The 16,135-nt window shown below is 57.1% G+C and overlaps 1 protein-coding gene and 1 long non-coding RNA gene across 2 annotated transcripts in view; one reads left to right on the top strand and one right to left on the bottom strand.

Moving 5' to 3' along the window:
• The window catches only part of LOC134161579 (uncharacterized), a 94,513-nt gene that overhangs the window by 8,999 nt on the left and 69,379 nt on the right, over positions 1 to 16,135 (top strand). The window lies entirely within an intron of this gene.
• Positions 849 to 16,135, bottom strand: part of MEGF6 (multiple EGF like domains 6) — a 39,760-nt gene continuing 24,473 nt past the window's right edge. The window contains exons 14-35 of the mRNA XM_062614553.1: positions 15,957 to 16,091; positions 14,064 to 14,189; positions 12,956 to 13,087; positions 12,445 to 12,573; positions 11,921 to 12,052; positions 11,460 to 11,588; positions 10,804 to 10,932; positions 10,270 to 10,398; positions 9,410 to 9,538; positions 9,099 to 9,227; positions 6,946 to 7,074; positions 6,640 to 6,768; positions 5,870 to 6,001; positions 4,815 to 4,943; positions 4,470 to 4,598; positions 4,226 to 4,354; positions 3,932 to 4,060; positions 3,356 to 3,484; positions 3,144 to 3,272; positions 2,556 to 2,711; positions 2,253 to 2,300; positions 849 to 2,065 (exon numbers count right to left, since the gene is read on the bottom strand). Of these exons, the coding sequence (XP_062470537.1) occupies positions 2,007 to 2,065; positions 2,253 to 2,300; positions 2,556 to 2,711; positions 3,144 to 3,272; positions 3,356 to 3,484; positions 3,932 to 4,060; positions 4,226 to 4,354; positions 4,470 to 4,598; positions 4,815 to 4,943; positions 5,870 to 6,001; positions 6,640 to 6,768; positions 6,946 to 7,074; positions 9,099 to 9,227; positions 9,410 to 9,538; positions 10,270 to 10,398; positions 10,804 to 10,932; positions 11,460 to 11,588; positions 11,921 to 12,052; positions 12,445 to 12,573; positions 12,956 to 13,087; positions 14,064 to 14,189; positions 15,957 to 16,091 (2,726 nt within the window). The 3' untranslated portion in view covers positions 849 to 2,006. The remainder of the gene's footprint in view (positions 2,066 to 2,252; positions 2,301 to 2,555; positions 2,712 to 3,143; positions 3,273 to 3,355; positions 3,485 to 3,931; positions 4,061 to 4,225; positions 4,355 to 4,469; positions 4,599 to 4,814; positions 4,944 to 5,869; positions 6,002 to 6,639; positions 6,769 to 6,945; positions 7,075 to 9,098; positions 9,228 to 9,409; positions 9,539 to 10,269; positions 10,399 to 10,803; positions 10,933 to 11,459; positions 11,589 to 11,920; positions 12,053 to 12,444; positions 12,574 to 12,955; positions 13,088 to 14,063; positions 14,190 to 15,956; positions 16,092 to 16,135) is intronic.

Below are 16,135 nucleotides of genomic sequence, written 5' to 3'. Positions count from 1 at the left end.
CATACACACATCTCAGGAACCATCCTTCAGAATCGCTGCCTAAAACCTGCTGTGCCAGGTGCAACTGACTGAGAGAGACAAGGTCAATCAAGATTAAGTGAGGCTTTCTGTTTATTTCTCTTAACTGTGGAAGAATTCAGGTTTTTCATCAGTTCTAAATAGAAGAGGTGGGATCCAACAGTGCAACACTGGCTACATGGAAAGAGATAGGCAAACACGGTATTAAGAAATATGAACAGGAGAACAAATCATGATATAAAAATACAGGTACAGAGTTCCTCAGACGGATGATTTATTCCCAGCCACAGCTGCAGCTCAGGCCCTTGTGCTGGGACAGGACAGGACGGATCCATCCCCATGGTTAAGGCCAGGGACGTGTCCGTGCTCTCCTGGAGCAGCTCCGTGGAGGCAGAGCCCTTCCCTGCCCCTGCGGGTGCCCGGTGGGACGCGGTGCCCTCGGTTGCCATCAGCCGGCTCCCTGCTGGCCCTGCAGAGCCCGGCGCGGGTGCTCGGCGCGGGGCTGGCGCTCGCTGCTGCCCAGGGAGCCCACAGAAACCTGGGTGCTCTGCCCCGGCCGCCTCCAGGCAGAGGTCACCGAAGGAGGGATGGTCTGGAGCAGGGGGCAGGGGCGTTTGGCACACACACAAACTCTTCCTCCTCCCTGGTTACCGATCGTTCACCACCCAACCTTAATGACACCGGTTTGGTCCTTCACGACGTCCTTACATTAACATCATTTCTTCACAACAGTGACATCGAACGCAAAAAATACTGTCAAGGAAGAAATAAAACTAGACCGGAATTCGCCCAACCTGACAAGTTCTGCACAGATCAAAATCAATCCCGTCGGAAAAGAAACAATCCTTTTATTAGTTTCAGTTGGCCCCTGTGGCAATAACTTAAAGGCCGAGTGCCCGGGCAGGGCTGGGCTGCAGCAGCGGCGGCAGAGGCAGAGGTGCTGGCTGGGGAGAGCCCGTCCCCTTCGCAGAGCTGGTGTCTGCTGCCATGGGCAGCGCTGGGGCTCTGCTCCCCAGGGCTTTGTGCAAATCGAGGAAGCAGTTGGGGCCGTGCTGGGCTCTTGTGTTCCTGGTTGCTGCAGGTGGCAGCCGAGGCTCTGCTGTGGCTCCATGCTCCCCACTGAGCCACGATCCAGCCGCTGTTCCCACCTCCATCCCCTTCCCAGTGCTGGGAACACCAAAATAACACGTCCTGGGTTGGGGTGGGAGCATTCAAGTAGGGGTCTGCATTTACTGGGCCAGGCAAGAGGTTTGTGTCTATCCACAGCGTATCTTGGATTATCACACTTAATTTAGGCTGCTTTTTCACGGGAGCAAACGTCATGGGATGGCGCACTCCTGGTATGAAAGACAGGCTCCTGCCCCCCTGAAAGCTCAGAAAGAGGGGGCTGCACCTCGGTGAGGATGGCACTGCCTGCTGCTGGACTGGTGGGGTGGGTCATGCTGCAGGCACCAGCTCTGCAGAGCTGTGGGCAAGGGCCAGAGCCCAACACCTCCAATAACTTGCAGTAAGAGACCATTGCAAATTCAGATTTAAAGATCCAGGGGAGGTGGCCCTTCCGCAGGAGGCACGATCCCAAGGAGAGCTGGGGGTCTTCAGCCATCAGTCCTGACACCACCAGTGCACAGCTTCCCGTAAGTATGGCTGCAGAAGCACCTGGTTTGGGCCATAATTTCAGTCCCCTCCCCAAGAACAGCACCCAAAAGAGAAGGGCAGCAATTTGCCAGAAGCTATCAAAGTCTGCTTATGAGAAGCAATGGCTTCTGAGCTGTTCCTGCTGGTGTCTGCCGGTGTCGGTGTGCGTGACGGGGAGCCCTGCACGTGCCATCGTGGTGGAACTGGTGACACTCGGTGCTCCAACCTGGCTCAGACAACTCCAAAAGCAGCAGCTTGGGCTGTCAGGACGCGGCTTGTAAACAAGTTCATTCAATAGGTCACTGACTCTTCAGGTGGCCGCTTGGCCACAGCGCGGGAGGTGGCTGCAGGCCCTAGTGCTCCCCTGGCCAGAGCCCACCCTGGGATGGAGATGAGCCGGTGGGCTTCACTGCTGAAAGGCAAACCGGGCTGGGTCAGGCACTGTTGGCTGTGTCTGCATCTCGGAGGGGAGATGCTCAAGGCTGACCCCCAGCACCACTGCTCGCAGCCAGGCTCTGCTGCTGCACCTTGGAGCAGCGGGTTTAGGTTGCTGCCTGCACCCCAGTCTGCAAGAGGCCACTTGTTGGTTGGTTACTGACCTGGGACTGAGGAGGGGTGCTCGGTCGATGGCAGACGGGGGGTACCACCTGCAAAGCAAGGCATATATCCATCCAGCATCCCAGCACCCGCAGGGGACTCACTCCAAGCCAGTGGGGTCAGCCGTGGTTAGGGCAGGGCATTGGGAAGTGCTACACTGTGCGGCTGGTTTTAGTTGAGCTAAAACTGCTCCCACAACCAAGCCACCAGGCCATGAGCTGCAGCCCAAGCACGGGTCCCACCGCACCCCTCCTCCTCTGCAGCAGGCTCTGCATTTGGGTCCCCCCCCGTTCAGCAGTACTCACTGTGGTGCTGCACCCACACGTTACCTTCCCGGCAGGTCGGTCCCGTGTACCCATGCAGGCAGAGGCACTGGCCGTTGCGAGCGTTGCAGTAGGAGCTGCTGGGGGCACACTGGCAGGGCAGGCTGCAGCCGGGGCCGTACTCGGTCGGTCGGCAGTCTGGGGAGGAGCAGGGAGGCGCTGGGCTCTGGGGCTCAGCCTGATGCTGCTGCTGGGCGCAGGCACCTCCCGCTGTGGGGGAGCCCGAGCGCAAGGGAAGGCAGAGATTTTGCCTTTCCCCCCGCCTGCTCTTGAGCTCTGGTGGCACAGGGCACCCCCAGGCTGACAAGGTGCTCCTCCTGCGTTGGATCCTCAGCCTTTTGGCTCTAAATACGAGGACACTGGAGGCTGGGGGAGCATTTGTATTCAGATCTGACTACAAATAGAGGCTGGCAAGGTGACCACTGTTGAGATGCCCTCTCACTACTTTGGGGGACACACACAAAAAGAGAAAGCCCCCTTCCATGAGCATTTAGCTCCAACAGGAGGGGTTTGCATCCACTTTAGGACTGGGTCCTCTTTTCCACCTTTCTGAGCACTGCTTCAACTCACCTGAGCCACACTTGAGGCCAGTTTTCCCTGGGGGGCACAGGCAGTGCCCCGTGGCCGGGTCGCAGGACGCGTTGCCGATGCAGTCACAGAGCTGCTGGCACCCCTCTCCGTACATTCCCTCCTTGCAGCCTGTTTTGGGAGGTGAGGTACAGCACATGCAGCACGAGATCCCACCTCGGGATCCCGCCTGTTCCCGGGAGGAGGACGGGTACCTGTCTGGCAGCGCTCGCCATGGAGCCCAGCGGGACACCGGCAGCGACCGGTGACGGGGTCACAGCCTGCTCCATGCTCACAGTCGCAGTGCTCCCGGCAGCCCGCCCCATGGAAACCCGGGGGACAACCTGGGGTGGAGCCGGATGGAGGGCTCGTTAAAGCACGGCTGGGGTGAACCCAGGCTCAGCTGTACTTAACTCTGCAGCAAAGCCTCCATCAGCCCACCAGAGAGAAGCAGTGAGCCTTTCTCTTGGAGCAGAACCCACATGTAGGCAGCTCTCTTTTGGATACACAACTGTAAGACGTGCAGCGGTGATGTGCATGTTCAGCTGCCTTGGAAAGGCACCTCCATATAGTGAACAGAATAGAGAATAGAAATTACCTTGTCTGTGACTATTCTGCTACCTGGGTGTGATTCCCTGTGAACACTGGTAAGAGAAGAGCCCAGTGCTGCACACAGCCATGTGTGTGACTGCAGCGGGTCACAGCTTGGTCCTACGGTCCTGCCCTCTGGAAGAGCTCTAGAAAGCAGCACCCCTTGCAAAGGCAGAGGCGTTTCTGCTGCCACAACTCACTGTGCTCGCAGAGGGGCCCGTAGTGCCCTGCGGGGCAGTGGCAGGCCCCGGTCCCCGGGTCGCAGGAGGCGTTGTGCAGGCAGGAACAGCGGAGCTGGCAGTTGGCACCGTACAATCCCGGTGGGCATTCTGCAGGGAAGATGCAGTGAGGCATCCCTGATCCCTTCTGTGCTTCAGAGGGATGTGATGGGGTAAGGCAGAACAGGCGCAGGCGGGGACAATGGGAACTGCACCCACTGTGGAACAGACTGAGTGGGCTCAGTTACTGGGCCCATGCATTGAAGTCAGGGTTACCTGACTCGCAGGACTCCCCGGTCCACCCGGGCACACATGAGCAGGAGCCATCGGCTGCATGGCACAGGCCCCCATTGCGGCAGGAGCAGGTCTGCTGGCAGCCCACCCCGAACCGGTGCTTCTCACAGCCTGGGGACCAGAGGCACACAGAGCACTTCAGACAGGAGCACCCCAGCACAAGCAGAGCTCCCCAGGTAAGGAAATCTGCTCCCACCCAGGACCTGTGTGTGCTGGTGACATTTACCTTGCTCACAGGTGGGACCAGTTCTTCCCGGTGGGCAAACGCAGTCACCGGTGATGGGGTGACAGGTAGCACCTTCCCCACAGGAGCACACCCCTGCACAGTCCTTGCCGTAGCGACCAGCGGGACATCCTGGAGGGAGGGAAACCTTGAGCTGCTTTGCTCACACGCAGACTTCCCAATGGAATGTGAGTACAGCCATGGGGACAGTGCAGGGCGTAACGTGCCACGAGGAGCTGCTCTCCGGCTGGTGGAGCGGGGCAGGGCTGGCAGCCCGGCTGGGTGCAGGGTTTGCAGCCATCACCATTCCCCTCCCGGGAGCTCACCCCGGCTGAGCCGGGCACTCACCGATGCCGCAGTCAGCGCCGATGTAGCCCGCGGGGCAGTGGCACATCCCCGTGGCAGGGTCACACGGGGCCCCGTTCCTGCACTCGCAAGCCCTGTCGCAGCTCCGGCCGTACCAGCCGGGGGAGCACTCTGCGGGTTAAAGGAACAGAGCGGATAAAAGGATGACAACCTGGAGAAACACCCTGGAAAAGCCCACCACGTGCCGTCACACACGCACTTCATCCGAGGGGAAGCAGGCGGCTCTGCTGGAGGCGGGTTTGTGCCAGGCTGGCGCAGTCAACAGGGTTCTGATCCACTTTGAGCTGCTCCAAAGCAGTCACGAGGAACCCAGATACAGCAGCTCACACACACGCATCCCTTCCAGAGCTGCTTGTGCCAGATGTGACCCAGACACCACGGGCTCCTGCAAGCCATGCTCAGGTGCCTCTGCCCTCCCGGTGGCACACACCAAAGTGCAGGAATGCGACAGCTTCTCCCAGTCCAAGCAGAGCCAAACTGAAACCATTCCTAAGCAGCCTCAAGGCAAACAAGCAACAATCCCAAGCAGCTTTGGAACGTGCAGAACCTCCCTGCTGAAGATGTCGCTGGGAATTTTTCCTCCAGTTCCGAAGGAAATCCCCAGCCTGAGCACAGATGAGGATGATGTTTTGGTTTCATTAACTCCTACTCGCCATTAGTCAGTGAGGGGCACTGCAGAGGTCAGAGCCTCTCGTCTGTGTGCAGGACCAGGCTTGGACAAGGCAGCAAGTGAGCACTTGCCCAGATGCACTCAGCTCCCAAGCTGCAAGAGCTGAGCAATGGCTAAGAACAGAGCGGGAGGAGACCTCGGCCATGCCAATGAGGACAAAGGCAAGCACCGCAAGACACCAGGACAGGCAACCCAGCAGAGCCTGTGCTTGGGGCCGCAGCAGTGAGCCGTGCTCCCCAGGCTGCGGCTGCTCCGGCGGTCACCCCAGTGCCATCCCTGTGCCGAGGGTGATGGCTCAGCACCGGCACCGAGCTTTCAGGACAAAGCAAAGGGTCCGTGAAGCAGCAGAGCGATGGAGAGGACTCACCCAGCTCGCAGGTGGGGCCGTGGAAGCCGGGGGCACAGATGCAGGCCCCGGTGACCGGGTGGCACTCCTGGGTGGCTCCGGCACACTGGCACATCTGGCTGCAGCCCTCACCGAAGGTCCCCGGCAGGCAGGCTGTCAGGAGAGAGGGCACTGAGCTCACACAGCAGGGGCTATCCCACCCCTCTCTGCAAGGCTTTTCCCCCCTTTTCATTTTAAGCCAGGATTTTGAAGCCGTTTAGACAGTGAGAGTCCTTTGCCGACCAAAAAGCAAAGCGACCCACATGCAAATCGTCCCTTGACTCCAGGAAAGACTTGGATTGAAAAGAAACCTGAGTACTTAAAGGCATTATCTGCCTTTTGCAATGCTGGCCTGACCTACCCTCATAATCCTACAAGCTGCCATCCCCACACACACAGACATGGCGAATACACCCCTGTTCTCTGGGTAAGGAATGTGCTCACATGCCTCTGGCCCTTCCAGACTTGCTCATACCCACAGGAGCTCATTTTAATACTGATTTATTGCTAATCCTCTGGATAAATACATAGCTCTGATTTCCCACTTGGCTCCCTCTGTGTTGCTAACATTGTGCAGGCATGCACCCAGCTGCCAAGACGAGAGCTGCTCCTTGGCACCGCTCGCTCTTGGGGTATTTTTTTTCCTTGTTTTTCCTGTTTTCCTCCTCTATTTTCTGCAGCAGTCCCTTGACCCATCCTGTCCCAGAGCCCGTCAGTGCGGCTGGAAGAGCCCATCACTCCCATCTCCATACCCTTTTCACATGCAGAGCCCGTGAATCCCGGCGGGCAGCCGCACCGGCCCGTGATGTGATCGCAGGGCGCTCCCCGGGGGCAGGCGCAGCGGCTGGCACAGCCCTTCCCGAAGGATCCCGGCAGGCAGGCTGTGGGAAAACAAGCAAAGGGATTCTGCTGTGGCTGCCCCGTCCCCGGCAGTGCTCAAGGCCAGGTTGGACACAGGGGCTTGGAGCAAGCTGCTCCAGTGGAAGGGGTCCCTGCCCGGGGCAGGGGTTGGAGCTGGGAGGTGTGTGGCTCTGCTTGAAGGGATGCTGCCGCCTCACCTTTCTCACAGCGCCGGCCCCTCCAGCCGCGGGGGCAATTGCAAGCGCCAGTAACGTGATGGCAAGTCACATTGTCCCCACAGTCACAGTGCTCTTCACAGCGTGCCCCAAACAGCCCCTCTGGACAAGCTGCAGGGATGCAAGCATGGGAGAGGAGAGAAATTACCCAAAGAAAAGGGGATGTAGGTCTTTTTTCACTGCAGTTTCTGCAGGCACACACTTGATTCCTGTCCCTTTCAACCCTGCCAAGCCATCGCGCTGCTGTGACAAGACCAGTGACATCTGCCACCAGCAAAGGCATTATATTATGCTATGCCATTGTATTATTATAGCAAGTACTGTGGCAGGACCCAGCAGCTCTTCTTGCCTTTGGTTTGGTGGTGATGGGCAGCACCAGCCAACCTGCATGGGCACTGCCGTCCCTCTCTGGCACAGCATCACCAGTCAAACCCGCTCAGGGTATATGGGTGTGAAGCGTAATGCTCATGGTCACTGGTTCAGTGTGAAAGTCTCTGTTCAACTGCATTACATGGTTTTGGAAGTGTTATTCCTGGCACTGTCCAATGGGAGCTTGGTGCCAGCACGGTGTGTTTGAATCACCATTGAGGTGTGCTGCTTTTCCTGCTGTAGAAGCACCCGGTTTGTAGCGCAGCGGCAGAGCAATGTGTGTGCAGTACCGGCACCGGGCAGAAGTGAGCACTGCAGGAGCAGAATCCAGGAAGCTCGTTTTCACTTCTGCCTCAGGAATGAATGCAGCAAACTCAGTGAGTCCCTGTCCAAACAGGCTGCTCGGCCACGCAAGGGATGGGTTTGTACATGTAGCTGTGGCGGGAGGTGGCTGCTCCCCGCACACAGCTAGGCAGGTATTGGCACACACAGTTCGCAGTACGGCTCTGGGAAGCCAAGGGGGTGATTCTTGCATTAAAATAACCCAAATGTGTAATTTCTGCATTTGTGGGTGGGTTTTTAAGTAACTGATGCTGAAAGAAATGCTGAAAGTGAACCTGTGGGTGAGCTCAGTGCAAGCAGCTGCGGGAAGGGGGAGGCAGGGAAGGCCCCCAGGGTGTGATGGCCAAACACAGGGACACTCGGAGCCAAAACCTCCCAGTGCCCATCCTTTGTAATGCCCAACCCAGCAGCTTAACGCTGCCTCATTGCAAGGGACCTCGCTGCTGGGTTCTGGGTTGTGGAAGAGTGCGACATGACTGCGAGGGGAGGATGTGGTTGCTTGCCCTTGGCTGGCACCAACACCATCTGCAACCTCTGGAAGCTGGGGCATGGCCGGGCAGGAAAACTGAGAGCCTTTGATGAGGCTGATGGCAGCTGCAGCTGCAGTGGGCAGCTCCCTTATGCCAGACAAGCAACAGCACTGCATTAGGACATGCCTTTTACACCGCAATTATAAGGAATATGCCAGGCTGAGGTGTCATGACCCCTGAAAGGGAAGAAGCTTGTGAAGCTCTTCTTGATGTGCTGATACTTGATGAAGCTGCTGTTGCTCCTCTTAGCAAGGCCAATAGCCATTTCAACACTTCCTCATAGTAAAGGGATTGCCAGGGTATGTGTTACATTTAAAGATAAGGTGAGCACAGCAGCCTGCCGAATGACAGATGTAATTATTTGCTGGGCCTTCAGACTGAACCCAGGGATTTAGGGCCTGTATAATCAGTAAAGTGTAGAAGAAGGAATGGAAAGATGATCCTTTGTTACTCTTAAACTGAATGGGACAGAGGAAGGGTCATCCCTGCCGTGTGTCCCTGCCTGGAGCCCGGGGGCTGTGCCTCTGGGGATCTGCCCCTAACCCTAACCCTCACCCCCAGCACCATTGCAGGCTGCTGTGTGACCCCTGTGTGCACATTCAGGACAGCTTTCAGGAGAGCAAAGCCAGGGCATAGAGCTGGAATCACAGCAGCCACAAGCCCTCTCTGCAGTGTTCCACTCTGATGCAAAGTAATGCAGCTCTGATGCAGCACCAGGGCAGTGATGCAGCACCAGGGCAGTGATGCAGCACCAGGGCAGTGATGCAGGTCTGATGCAGCACCAGGGCAGTGATGCAGCACCAGGGCAGTGATGCAGCACCAGGGCAGTGATGCAGCTCTGATGCTGCACTGCTGCAGCACACGGTGCCCATCCTGCCCCCGTGCCCCACTCACGGCTCTCGCAGCTCTCTCCGGTCCAGCCGGGCTGGCAGGCGCAGAGCCCGGTGCGGCGGTCGCAGAGCCCTCCATGGTGGCACTCACAGCGCTGCTGGCAGTCGGGCCCGTGCTGGCCCTGGGCACACTCTGGGGGGGGGCACACAGTAAAACACCACCCAGACACCCACCGCCCTCAATGCAAGCCCCATCACCGCGCTCGTGGGTGCGCACCGCACATCCCCCCCAGCCTCCGATGGAAACCAGGTCCAAAACGGAGCAGGTTTGTGCCAGAGCCCACTTGTGAGCGATGCCAACGCACCGGTACTCACCCCGCTCGCAGGCCAGCCCTGTCCACCCTGCGGGGCAAGCACAGAGCCCCGTGGCGGGGTCACAGGTGCCACCGTGCCGGCAGAGGCAGCGCTGGCGGCAGTTCTTCCCATAGGAACCTGCCGGGCACGCTGAGGGAAAAGCAGGCAAACATCCCCGTCAGAAAACGCCTCCAAAGGCAAACAGCCTGCTCTAAAAGGAAGTGGTTGGAGCTTGCAGTGAGAGGCAGGGAGAGGAGCCTATGAGCCCCCTGAGCTGCCAAGCTGCCCGCATGAGGACATTTGGTGTTTTAAGCAGCACAGGTGCTTAAGGCAGTGATGGCACATGGAACTGGTGCCTCATCCCTTTAGAGCCTCCTTAGCCCTGGTGGTGGCAAGTACCCACAATAAAAGAGGTTGGGTGAGTTCAGCAGCCAGAAAAGACGCTCATTTGGTAGCCAACGCTTTTGGTCTAAGCTGCAGAACACCCTCCTCTCCTCCCCCCAGACAGTGCCAGTGCTTGGCAGAGAAATAGAGCCATCTCAGCACATGAATGCGGTTTCCCTGAGCTGAGCCTAAAGGCATCACTGACTTGGTGTCTGGATGCTCAGATGGCAAAGCTGCTTCCCTACGTGCCGCTATGAAACTGCGGTTTCTGGTGCTCTTGGAGCAGGCAACCTCTTGGCTTGTCTCTCAGTGAATAAGCCAGGAGGGCTGCCCAGCTAAGTGTGATCTCGCCTGCAGTCTGCCCTTGCTATTGCACTGCCTCTGCTTTGTTGCAGTCCTGCTCATTGAAAGCTCCAGCCCCCAGAGAAACGGGTTTTTCCGTGCGCTGGCAGGGGAAGCAGCAGCCTGGGTTGGGAAGTGACCACGAGGTGTTTTACCTTGCTGGCACGTGGGTCCCATCCAGCCGGCTGCGCAGAGGCAGCGGCCGCTGACGTGGCTGCAGGTCGCGTTGTTGAGACACTGGCAGGTCCGGCTGCAGTTCTGGCCATACCTGTTCTCCGGGCACGCTTCATGGGAGCAGAAGCAGGCAGGGCTGTTAGCGGGCAGGAATGACAGCAGGCAGGCTCTTCCCAACCATCCCAAATGCCCGTGTCTGGGAGGGGAACCAACACTGGTGCAGTGCCTGCATAAGCTGGGTTTTATGGTGCTGTAATCTACAGGTGGCTGATGTCCAAACAGGGACGCTGTTCTTGTCAGCACTGTCACATCCTTCTGTCCGTTTGGAATCTGTTCTGCAGGATGCTTAAGCTCTCACTGCATTCAACAACGTGTTCAGCCCCCCCAGCCCCTCTCTTTGGACACTTTCCTGCCACACAGAATTAACTTCACACAGGGGAACAGACCCCCAGACCTCAGGGTGCTGGGGCTGCTCCTGCCCCACTCCACCCCACCCCAGACACAGGGACCCCTACCTTGGCTGCAGCGGGGCCCATCCCATCCGGGGGCACAGTAGCACTGCCCTGTTACATGGTGGCAGCGGGCACCGTTGAGGCAGTCGCAGGCTTGCTGGCACTCCAGTCCATAAAATCCATCAGGACAGGCTGGGAAAACAAAGGAGAAACCCCCACAACATGTCTTTACAGAGAGCTGGAAACCTCTCAGTGGAGGAGACGCCTCTTGGTGGCCTTTTTGGCTGATGTAATGCTGCATCAGTGTGACAGCCACCTATTAATGGCTCTCCCCCCAGCAGAATATCGGGTGCATGTCCATTACAGGTGTTCAAGGACCAGGACAAAGCTGTGGTGGGTCAGAAGAGCCACGGCATTAAGTTTCTGACCACAGGAGGCTGAGCAGGTTAATGGGGGAGCCAGGGACCCCTTTGTGAGGCTGCTCCAAGCCCTTTATACACCACGTGTGTGTAGGCAAGGAAGCTGTGCTTTTACTCCTTGCTTACACTATGATAGCCTTTTTTGATGTTATCTTAGACCTTTCCTCTTCAGAATTAAACCCAGAGACTCAGCAGCTTGCAGACATGAGGTTTTCCCCATCACTATCCCAAGAGATTCTCTTTGCTGTAATGGGATAGCGAAGTCAGACAAGGAGAGCATGGCAAAGTGTGGGTACTCACGGTGCTCGCAGAAGGTTCCTCGCCAGCCCGGGCTGCACGTACATGCCCCACTGACATGGTCACAGGCAGCCCCATTCTCACACTGACACCGGTGCCGACAGCTCAGCCCAAACCATCCTTCCGGGCACTCTAGCAAGAAGTAAAGGGGAATGAGGAACCTGTCCATTCTTGGTGTCCCTGGAGAGCTACGGTAAGGCAGGGTCTTGGGCTCTGAATAATAGTGTCTGGCAGCTGCTTTTTATAACAACCAGGGGCTCCACCTTTACAGGTGTACACCCAGCCACCCAGCCACCCCCAGGACAGGACCGAACTGGCAGCATCACAGACAGGGCATGGGGACTGGACTTGGGGACTGAACCAAGGAGCATGCTGGAGAAATCTGGAAGCTTCCTGGCCTGTCCATGCAATGCCCTCCCCCTGGAACACAAGCTCTGCTCAGGTGGAGGAGCAGCAGCACTCACTGTGCTGGCAGTGGCTGCCCGTGTAGCCGGCCTCACAGGAGCACTGCCCCGTCTCCGCGCTGCAGCTCCCATCGCTGTTGCTGCAATTGCAGGTGTGGGCACAGTTGGGGCCCCAGCGACCCACGTCACAGGCTGAAACACAGGAGGGAACTGATCCATCAACAGCTTGCGCTCCACTCGCCCAGCTGCCCCAGTGAGCAGAGCTGTGGGCACAGCGCTGCCTTCCCCCGGGGGTGTTATGGCCGCTGGTTACAGCTGATCCTGTTGGCCCTCAGAAAACCCCAGGGGACAGTGAGAGCGGGTGCTACATCAGCATGTGCTTGATGGGAATTCATTCTGCAAGCAAGCCCAGTACAGGAGGCAAGTGGCACCCGGTGGTGCTGGCAGGACAGAGGCGGAGAAACCTAAAGGATTTCAGAGTTTTGTGGCAGAGGCACAGCACGAAGATGCCAGTGAAGCCGATGAGAGCGGGGCGCTGCACAGCGTCTGCTGGGAGTGATGGGGAGCACGAGCAGGTACCATACCTCTCTGACAGTTGTACCCCGTCCATCCAGGGGCACAGCTGCACGTCCCCGTCACGGGATGGCAATGGCCCTCGTTCCCACAGCTGCAGCTCTGCTGGCAGTCGGCGCCGAACCATCCGGGGGGACACACTGTCAATGCAGACAGGGGGTAACTGCCGGGACACCGCGGTGAGGGCTGTGCTCCGCCTGGACCACGGTGTGCTCCGAGCATCAGTGCTCAGCTCCACGCTGAATGGGATGAGGGGCTTAGGGTTTTACTCCCTTTCTGCTGATGCAGAAGTTATCACTGTGGAGGTAGGACTAGAGAGGCTTCAAGGGAAGAACCTCGTGCCCCAAAGTGTGAGGCAACAGGGGTGTGCATGATGCTAAGCCTTGCTCTGAGGATTGCAGTGATGCCTGCTCGATAGTGGGATGCTCTGCTCCCTAGAGCAGGTACTCCAGCTTAACCTAAAGAGCCCCATCCCAACAAGAGACACCCATTGAGGTGTGAGGGTCCCCACGCAGCACTCACCATCCTGGCAGCGCTGGCCGGTGTATCCAGGCAGGCACAGGCAGGCTCCGGTGGTGGGATCACAGCGGGCACCGTTTGCACACTCCGGACATATCTCCTGGCAGCCTGGGCCCCAGCGACCTTCGGGACAAGCTGGAGCATGGGCAGAAAGAGAGGACACAGCCATCAGGACCACAGCCAGGGGTAAGAGGGAAGCAGCTATTTGCTAGTGCATGGAAACGAGTTCCCTTTCGCACTGCTGTCTGTGCTTCATCAAAACATGGACTTCAGTTTGGCAAGGCCTGGCTATGAGCAAGGGCAGCATCGCTTTGTTTGTTTTATAAACAGCGTGAGAACCCTCCATAAGTGCTATTCTGAGTTCACTCCACTGCTTTAATGCCAATTTTAGGTCCACATCTACTTGTGGGCTCCTTTCTAGGAAATGATGTTGCTGGCAAAGGGTCTTTGCATCTGCTGTCACACTGCTTGACATTAGTCAGCATTCCCAGACCTGCTTTTAGCTGCAAAGGAGAAGCATAAAGGCTAAGAACTGAGAAAAATGGGGCAAGAATCCTTGTTCCACTGCTCCTAAGCTGCTCCAGAGCCTGGAAATAGGCAGTTCAGAATGTATGGCAAGCACTGTGCATGTGTGGGTTTATTGCTTGGTCAAACTATTAGGAACAGGACATCTTTATATGAGTAATATCTTCCAGGTTCTGTAATACTGTATCATCATGTCAAAGTCTTTAAATGAGGATGCTATAGTTTTCCAGCTGTGGCTGCCCCATCCCTGGAAGAGTTCAAGGCCAGGTTGGACGGGGCTTGGAGCAGCCTGCTCTAGTGGAAGGTGTCCCTGCCGCCTGGATGAGCTTTAAGGTCCCTTCAACCCAAACCAGGCTGGATTCTGTGATTAACGCTAAGGACTGCAACAACCAAAAATACCCCCATCTGCACGTTTACTTGTGCTTCACACGACAACAGAGCTGAGGCTGTTCCATGCCTTACCCCCAAAAGCCGTGGCTGTTCTTGGGTGATTAATCGATGGCTTTAAGGCCCATTTTAGCACAGGACAAAGGCACCCAGGCCCCTCAGCCCTTCCCCTGCGCCCCTCCTGCTGCTGCCTCCTCACCTTGCGCGCAGTCGTGCCCCGTCCAGCCGGGCCGGCAGCGGCACTGCCCCGTGCTCCGCTCGCAGGGCGCTCCCCCGCAGGCGCAGGACTGGCGGCACCCGGCCCCGAACCGCCCCTCCGGGCACTCTGCATGGGGAAGAGCCGTGTGAGAGCCGCGCTTCCCGGGGCAGGATGCCAGGGACCGGCTCCTCCGGCTCCGGGAGGGAGAGCCCAGCCGGGAGAGGCGCCCAGGCTGCTCTGCACACTGCGCATGGGGTTGGATGCGACCGCTCCGTGCGCCACAGCGATCACCTCCAGCCCCAAACCTGCCACCCCACTGCCCTGAGCCCAACAGCTCGATCCAGACTGGTCTCCAGTCTGTGGATATGGCAAATTAACTGGGCAGCAGCCGCAGCACCCTGCAGGCGCTGAGGCAAATGGCTCAGGAAGGATGTGCCTTCACTCTGCGTCCCATAAACAGTGACTTGAGCCACTCTGCTCTCCACGTGCTGAGGTGCAGGTCTGCAGCCCCTCAACTTGTACCATCCCTTGACTTTTAGAAGATGCTCTGAGGGCTTTTTATGAATGCCTCCAGAATCTGGAAGCCAGGCTTTTAAGAAGCAGCAAGGTTTGCAGGAGGTATATTGGTGTAAAGCAATAAAGAAGGAGCATCCTCATCCACAGGAGGATCGAATGCTTCTTCTCCCTGCTCCAAAAGCCAGGGTGGTGCTGCCGATACCAAAAACCTTACTTTGCCCTTTGTACCCCGCCAGCAGCCAGCTAATTACGCACAGACTGAGGGCCTTAAATCCTCTTTGAGTCTCCCAAAGGAGCTCCATGCTCCTTTCTGTTCACTGCAGCCAAGGTTTCGGAAGGCTTCGGCAGATGCAAGCACACCAGCGCCCACAAATCACGGCGGAAAAGCAGCCCAGCGCGTGGAGTTCAAGCGACACAGTGGAGTTTTTGTTATTCCTCCTCTTTGCTAATTGATGGCAGATGTTTGTCTTCACCCTTTAATAATTTCCAGACCCGAACAACAGCCAAGAGCCTACTATTTCTATACAAATATTTGTGTTATTTCCTGTGACTCCCCCCTGCGGGCTCAAGCTCCTTTCTTAGGCTCTTTAAAAATACCCCGACCAAACGTGCCCAGCCAGACCAGGCGCCGCGGCTCCGGGGGCAGCAGCATCCCACCATGGGGGAGTCTGGGCTGCCGGGACCCCTGCAAGGGGGCACAAGGCCCATAAACGCAGCTCTCATCCCTCCTGCTAGTGCTATTCCTCTCTGTGAGCACTTGCTTGCATTTGAGCCATCTGTGACCAGCTGCAGGTTTTGTTCTGACCAATAGACCCACTATGTCCTATCAGTTGTTATGTGAGTCAATGGTGTGCCAGCAGCTTAAGGAGGTTAATAGCTGCAACTTCTGGGTTGGGTGTGGATGGAGGGCTGGGTGAACCATAACTTAGTGCAGAAACTCCTGGGATGCTCGAATCAAGATTCTGATGCTGACCACCTTAATGCAGCCTGTCTTCAGGTGTGGAGTCTATCTTTGTGCATCTTCTGTTGAATCCAACCGGTTGAAGAGGGATGCAGAAGGAAACAACCTCACAAGAGGAGGATGTTGGTTTTTCAGTCAGTGATCAGCTCTGAGCCTGGCACAAGGTATTATTTCCCAAGAGCTGTGTTGATGTTTTTTATTCACCTCCTTGTGCCGACCACTCAGTGCCTTTAGGTTCACACAAAACACCTTTGTTTCAAGAAAGCCAAGGTCTTTGACACCCCAGCTATTTCCCTGATTCTGAAAAGCTGCTCCCTCCAAGCTTGAGCAAGATGTGCAGTTTAGTCACTTGTACTGTCAACTGGCCCTTCATGTGTGAGGAATTGTTTCCAGCACATTTAGAGCCCCTGCCTTACCTTGCTCACAGTTTTCCCCGTGGTAGCCTTGAGGACACTCCTTCAGGCACTCCCCAGTGACATGGTCACAAGACACTTCTGGAGAGCAGCTACATTTCTTCTTGCAGCCATCCCCGTAATAGCCAGGGTCACATTCTGTTAACAGTCAGAAGTACAAAGCAAGAACATCTGGCATTACT

This window comes from Pezoporus occidentalis, unplaced genomic scaffold (genome assembly GCF_034315485.1).
Source record: "Pezoporus occidentalis ecotype Australia unplaced genomic scaffold, CSIRO_AGI_Poc_V1 ctg176, whole genome shotgun sequence".
In the NCBI taxonomy this organism is placed as follows: Eukaryota; Metazoa; Chordata; class Aves; order Psittaciformes; family Psittacidae; genus Pezoporus; species Pezoporus occidentalis.
The sequence above is the reverse complement of the archived record's forward strand: the minus strand, read 5'-3'. Positions and strand labels throughout refer to the sequence as shown.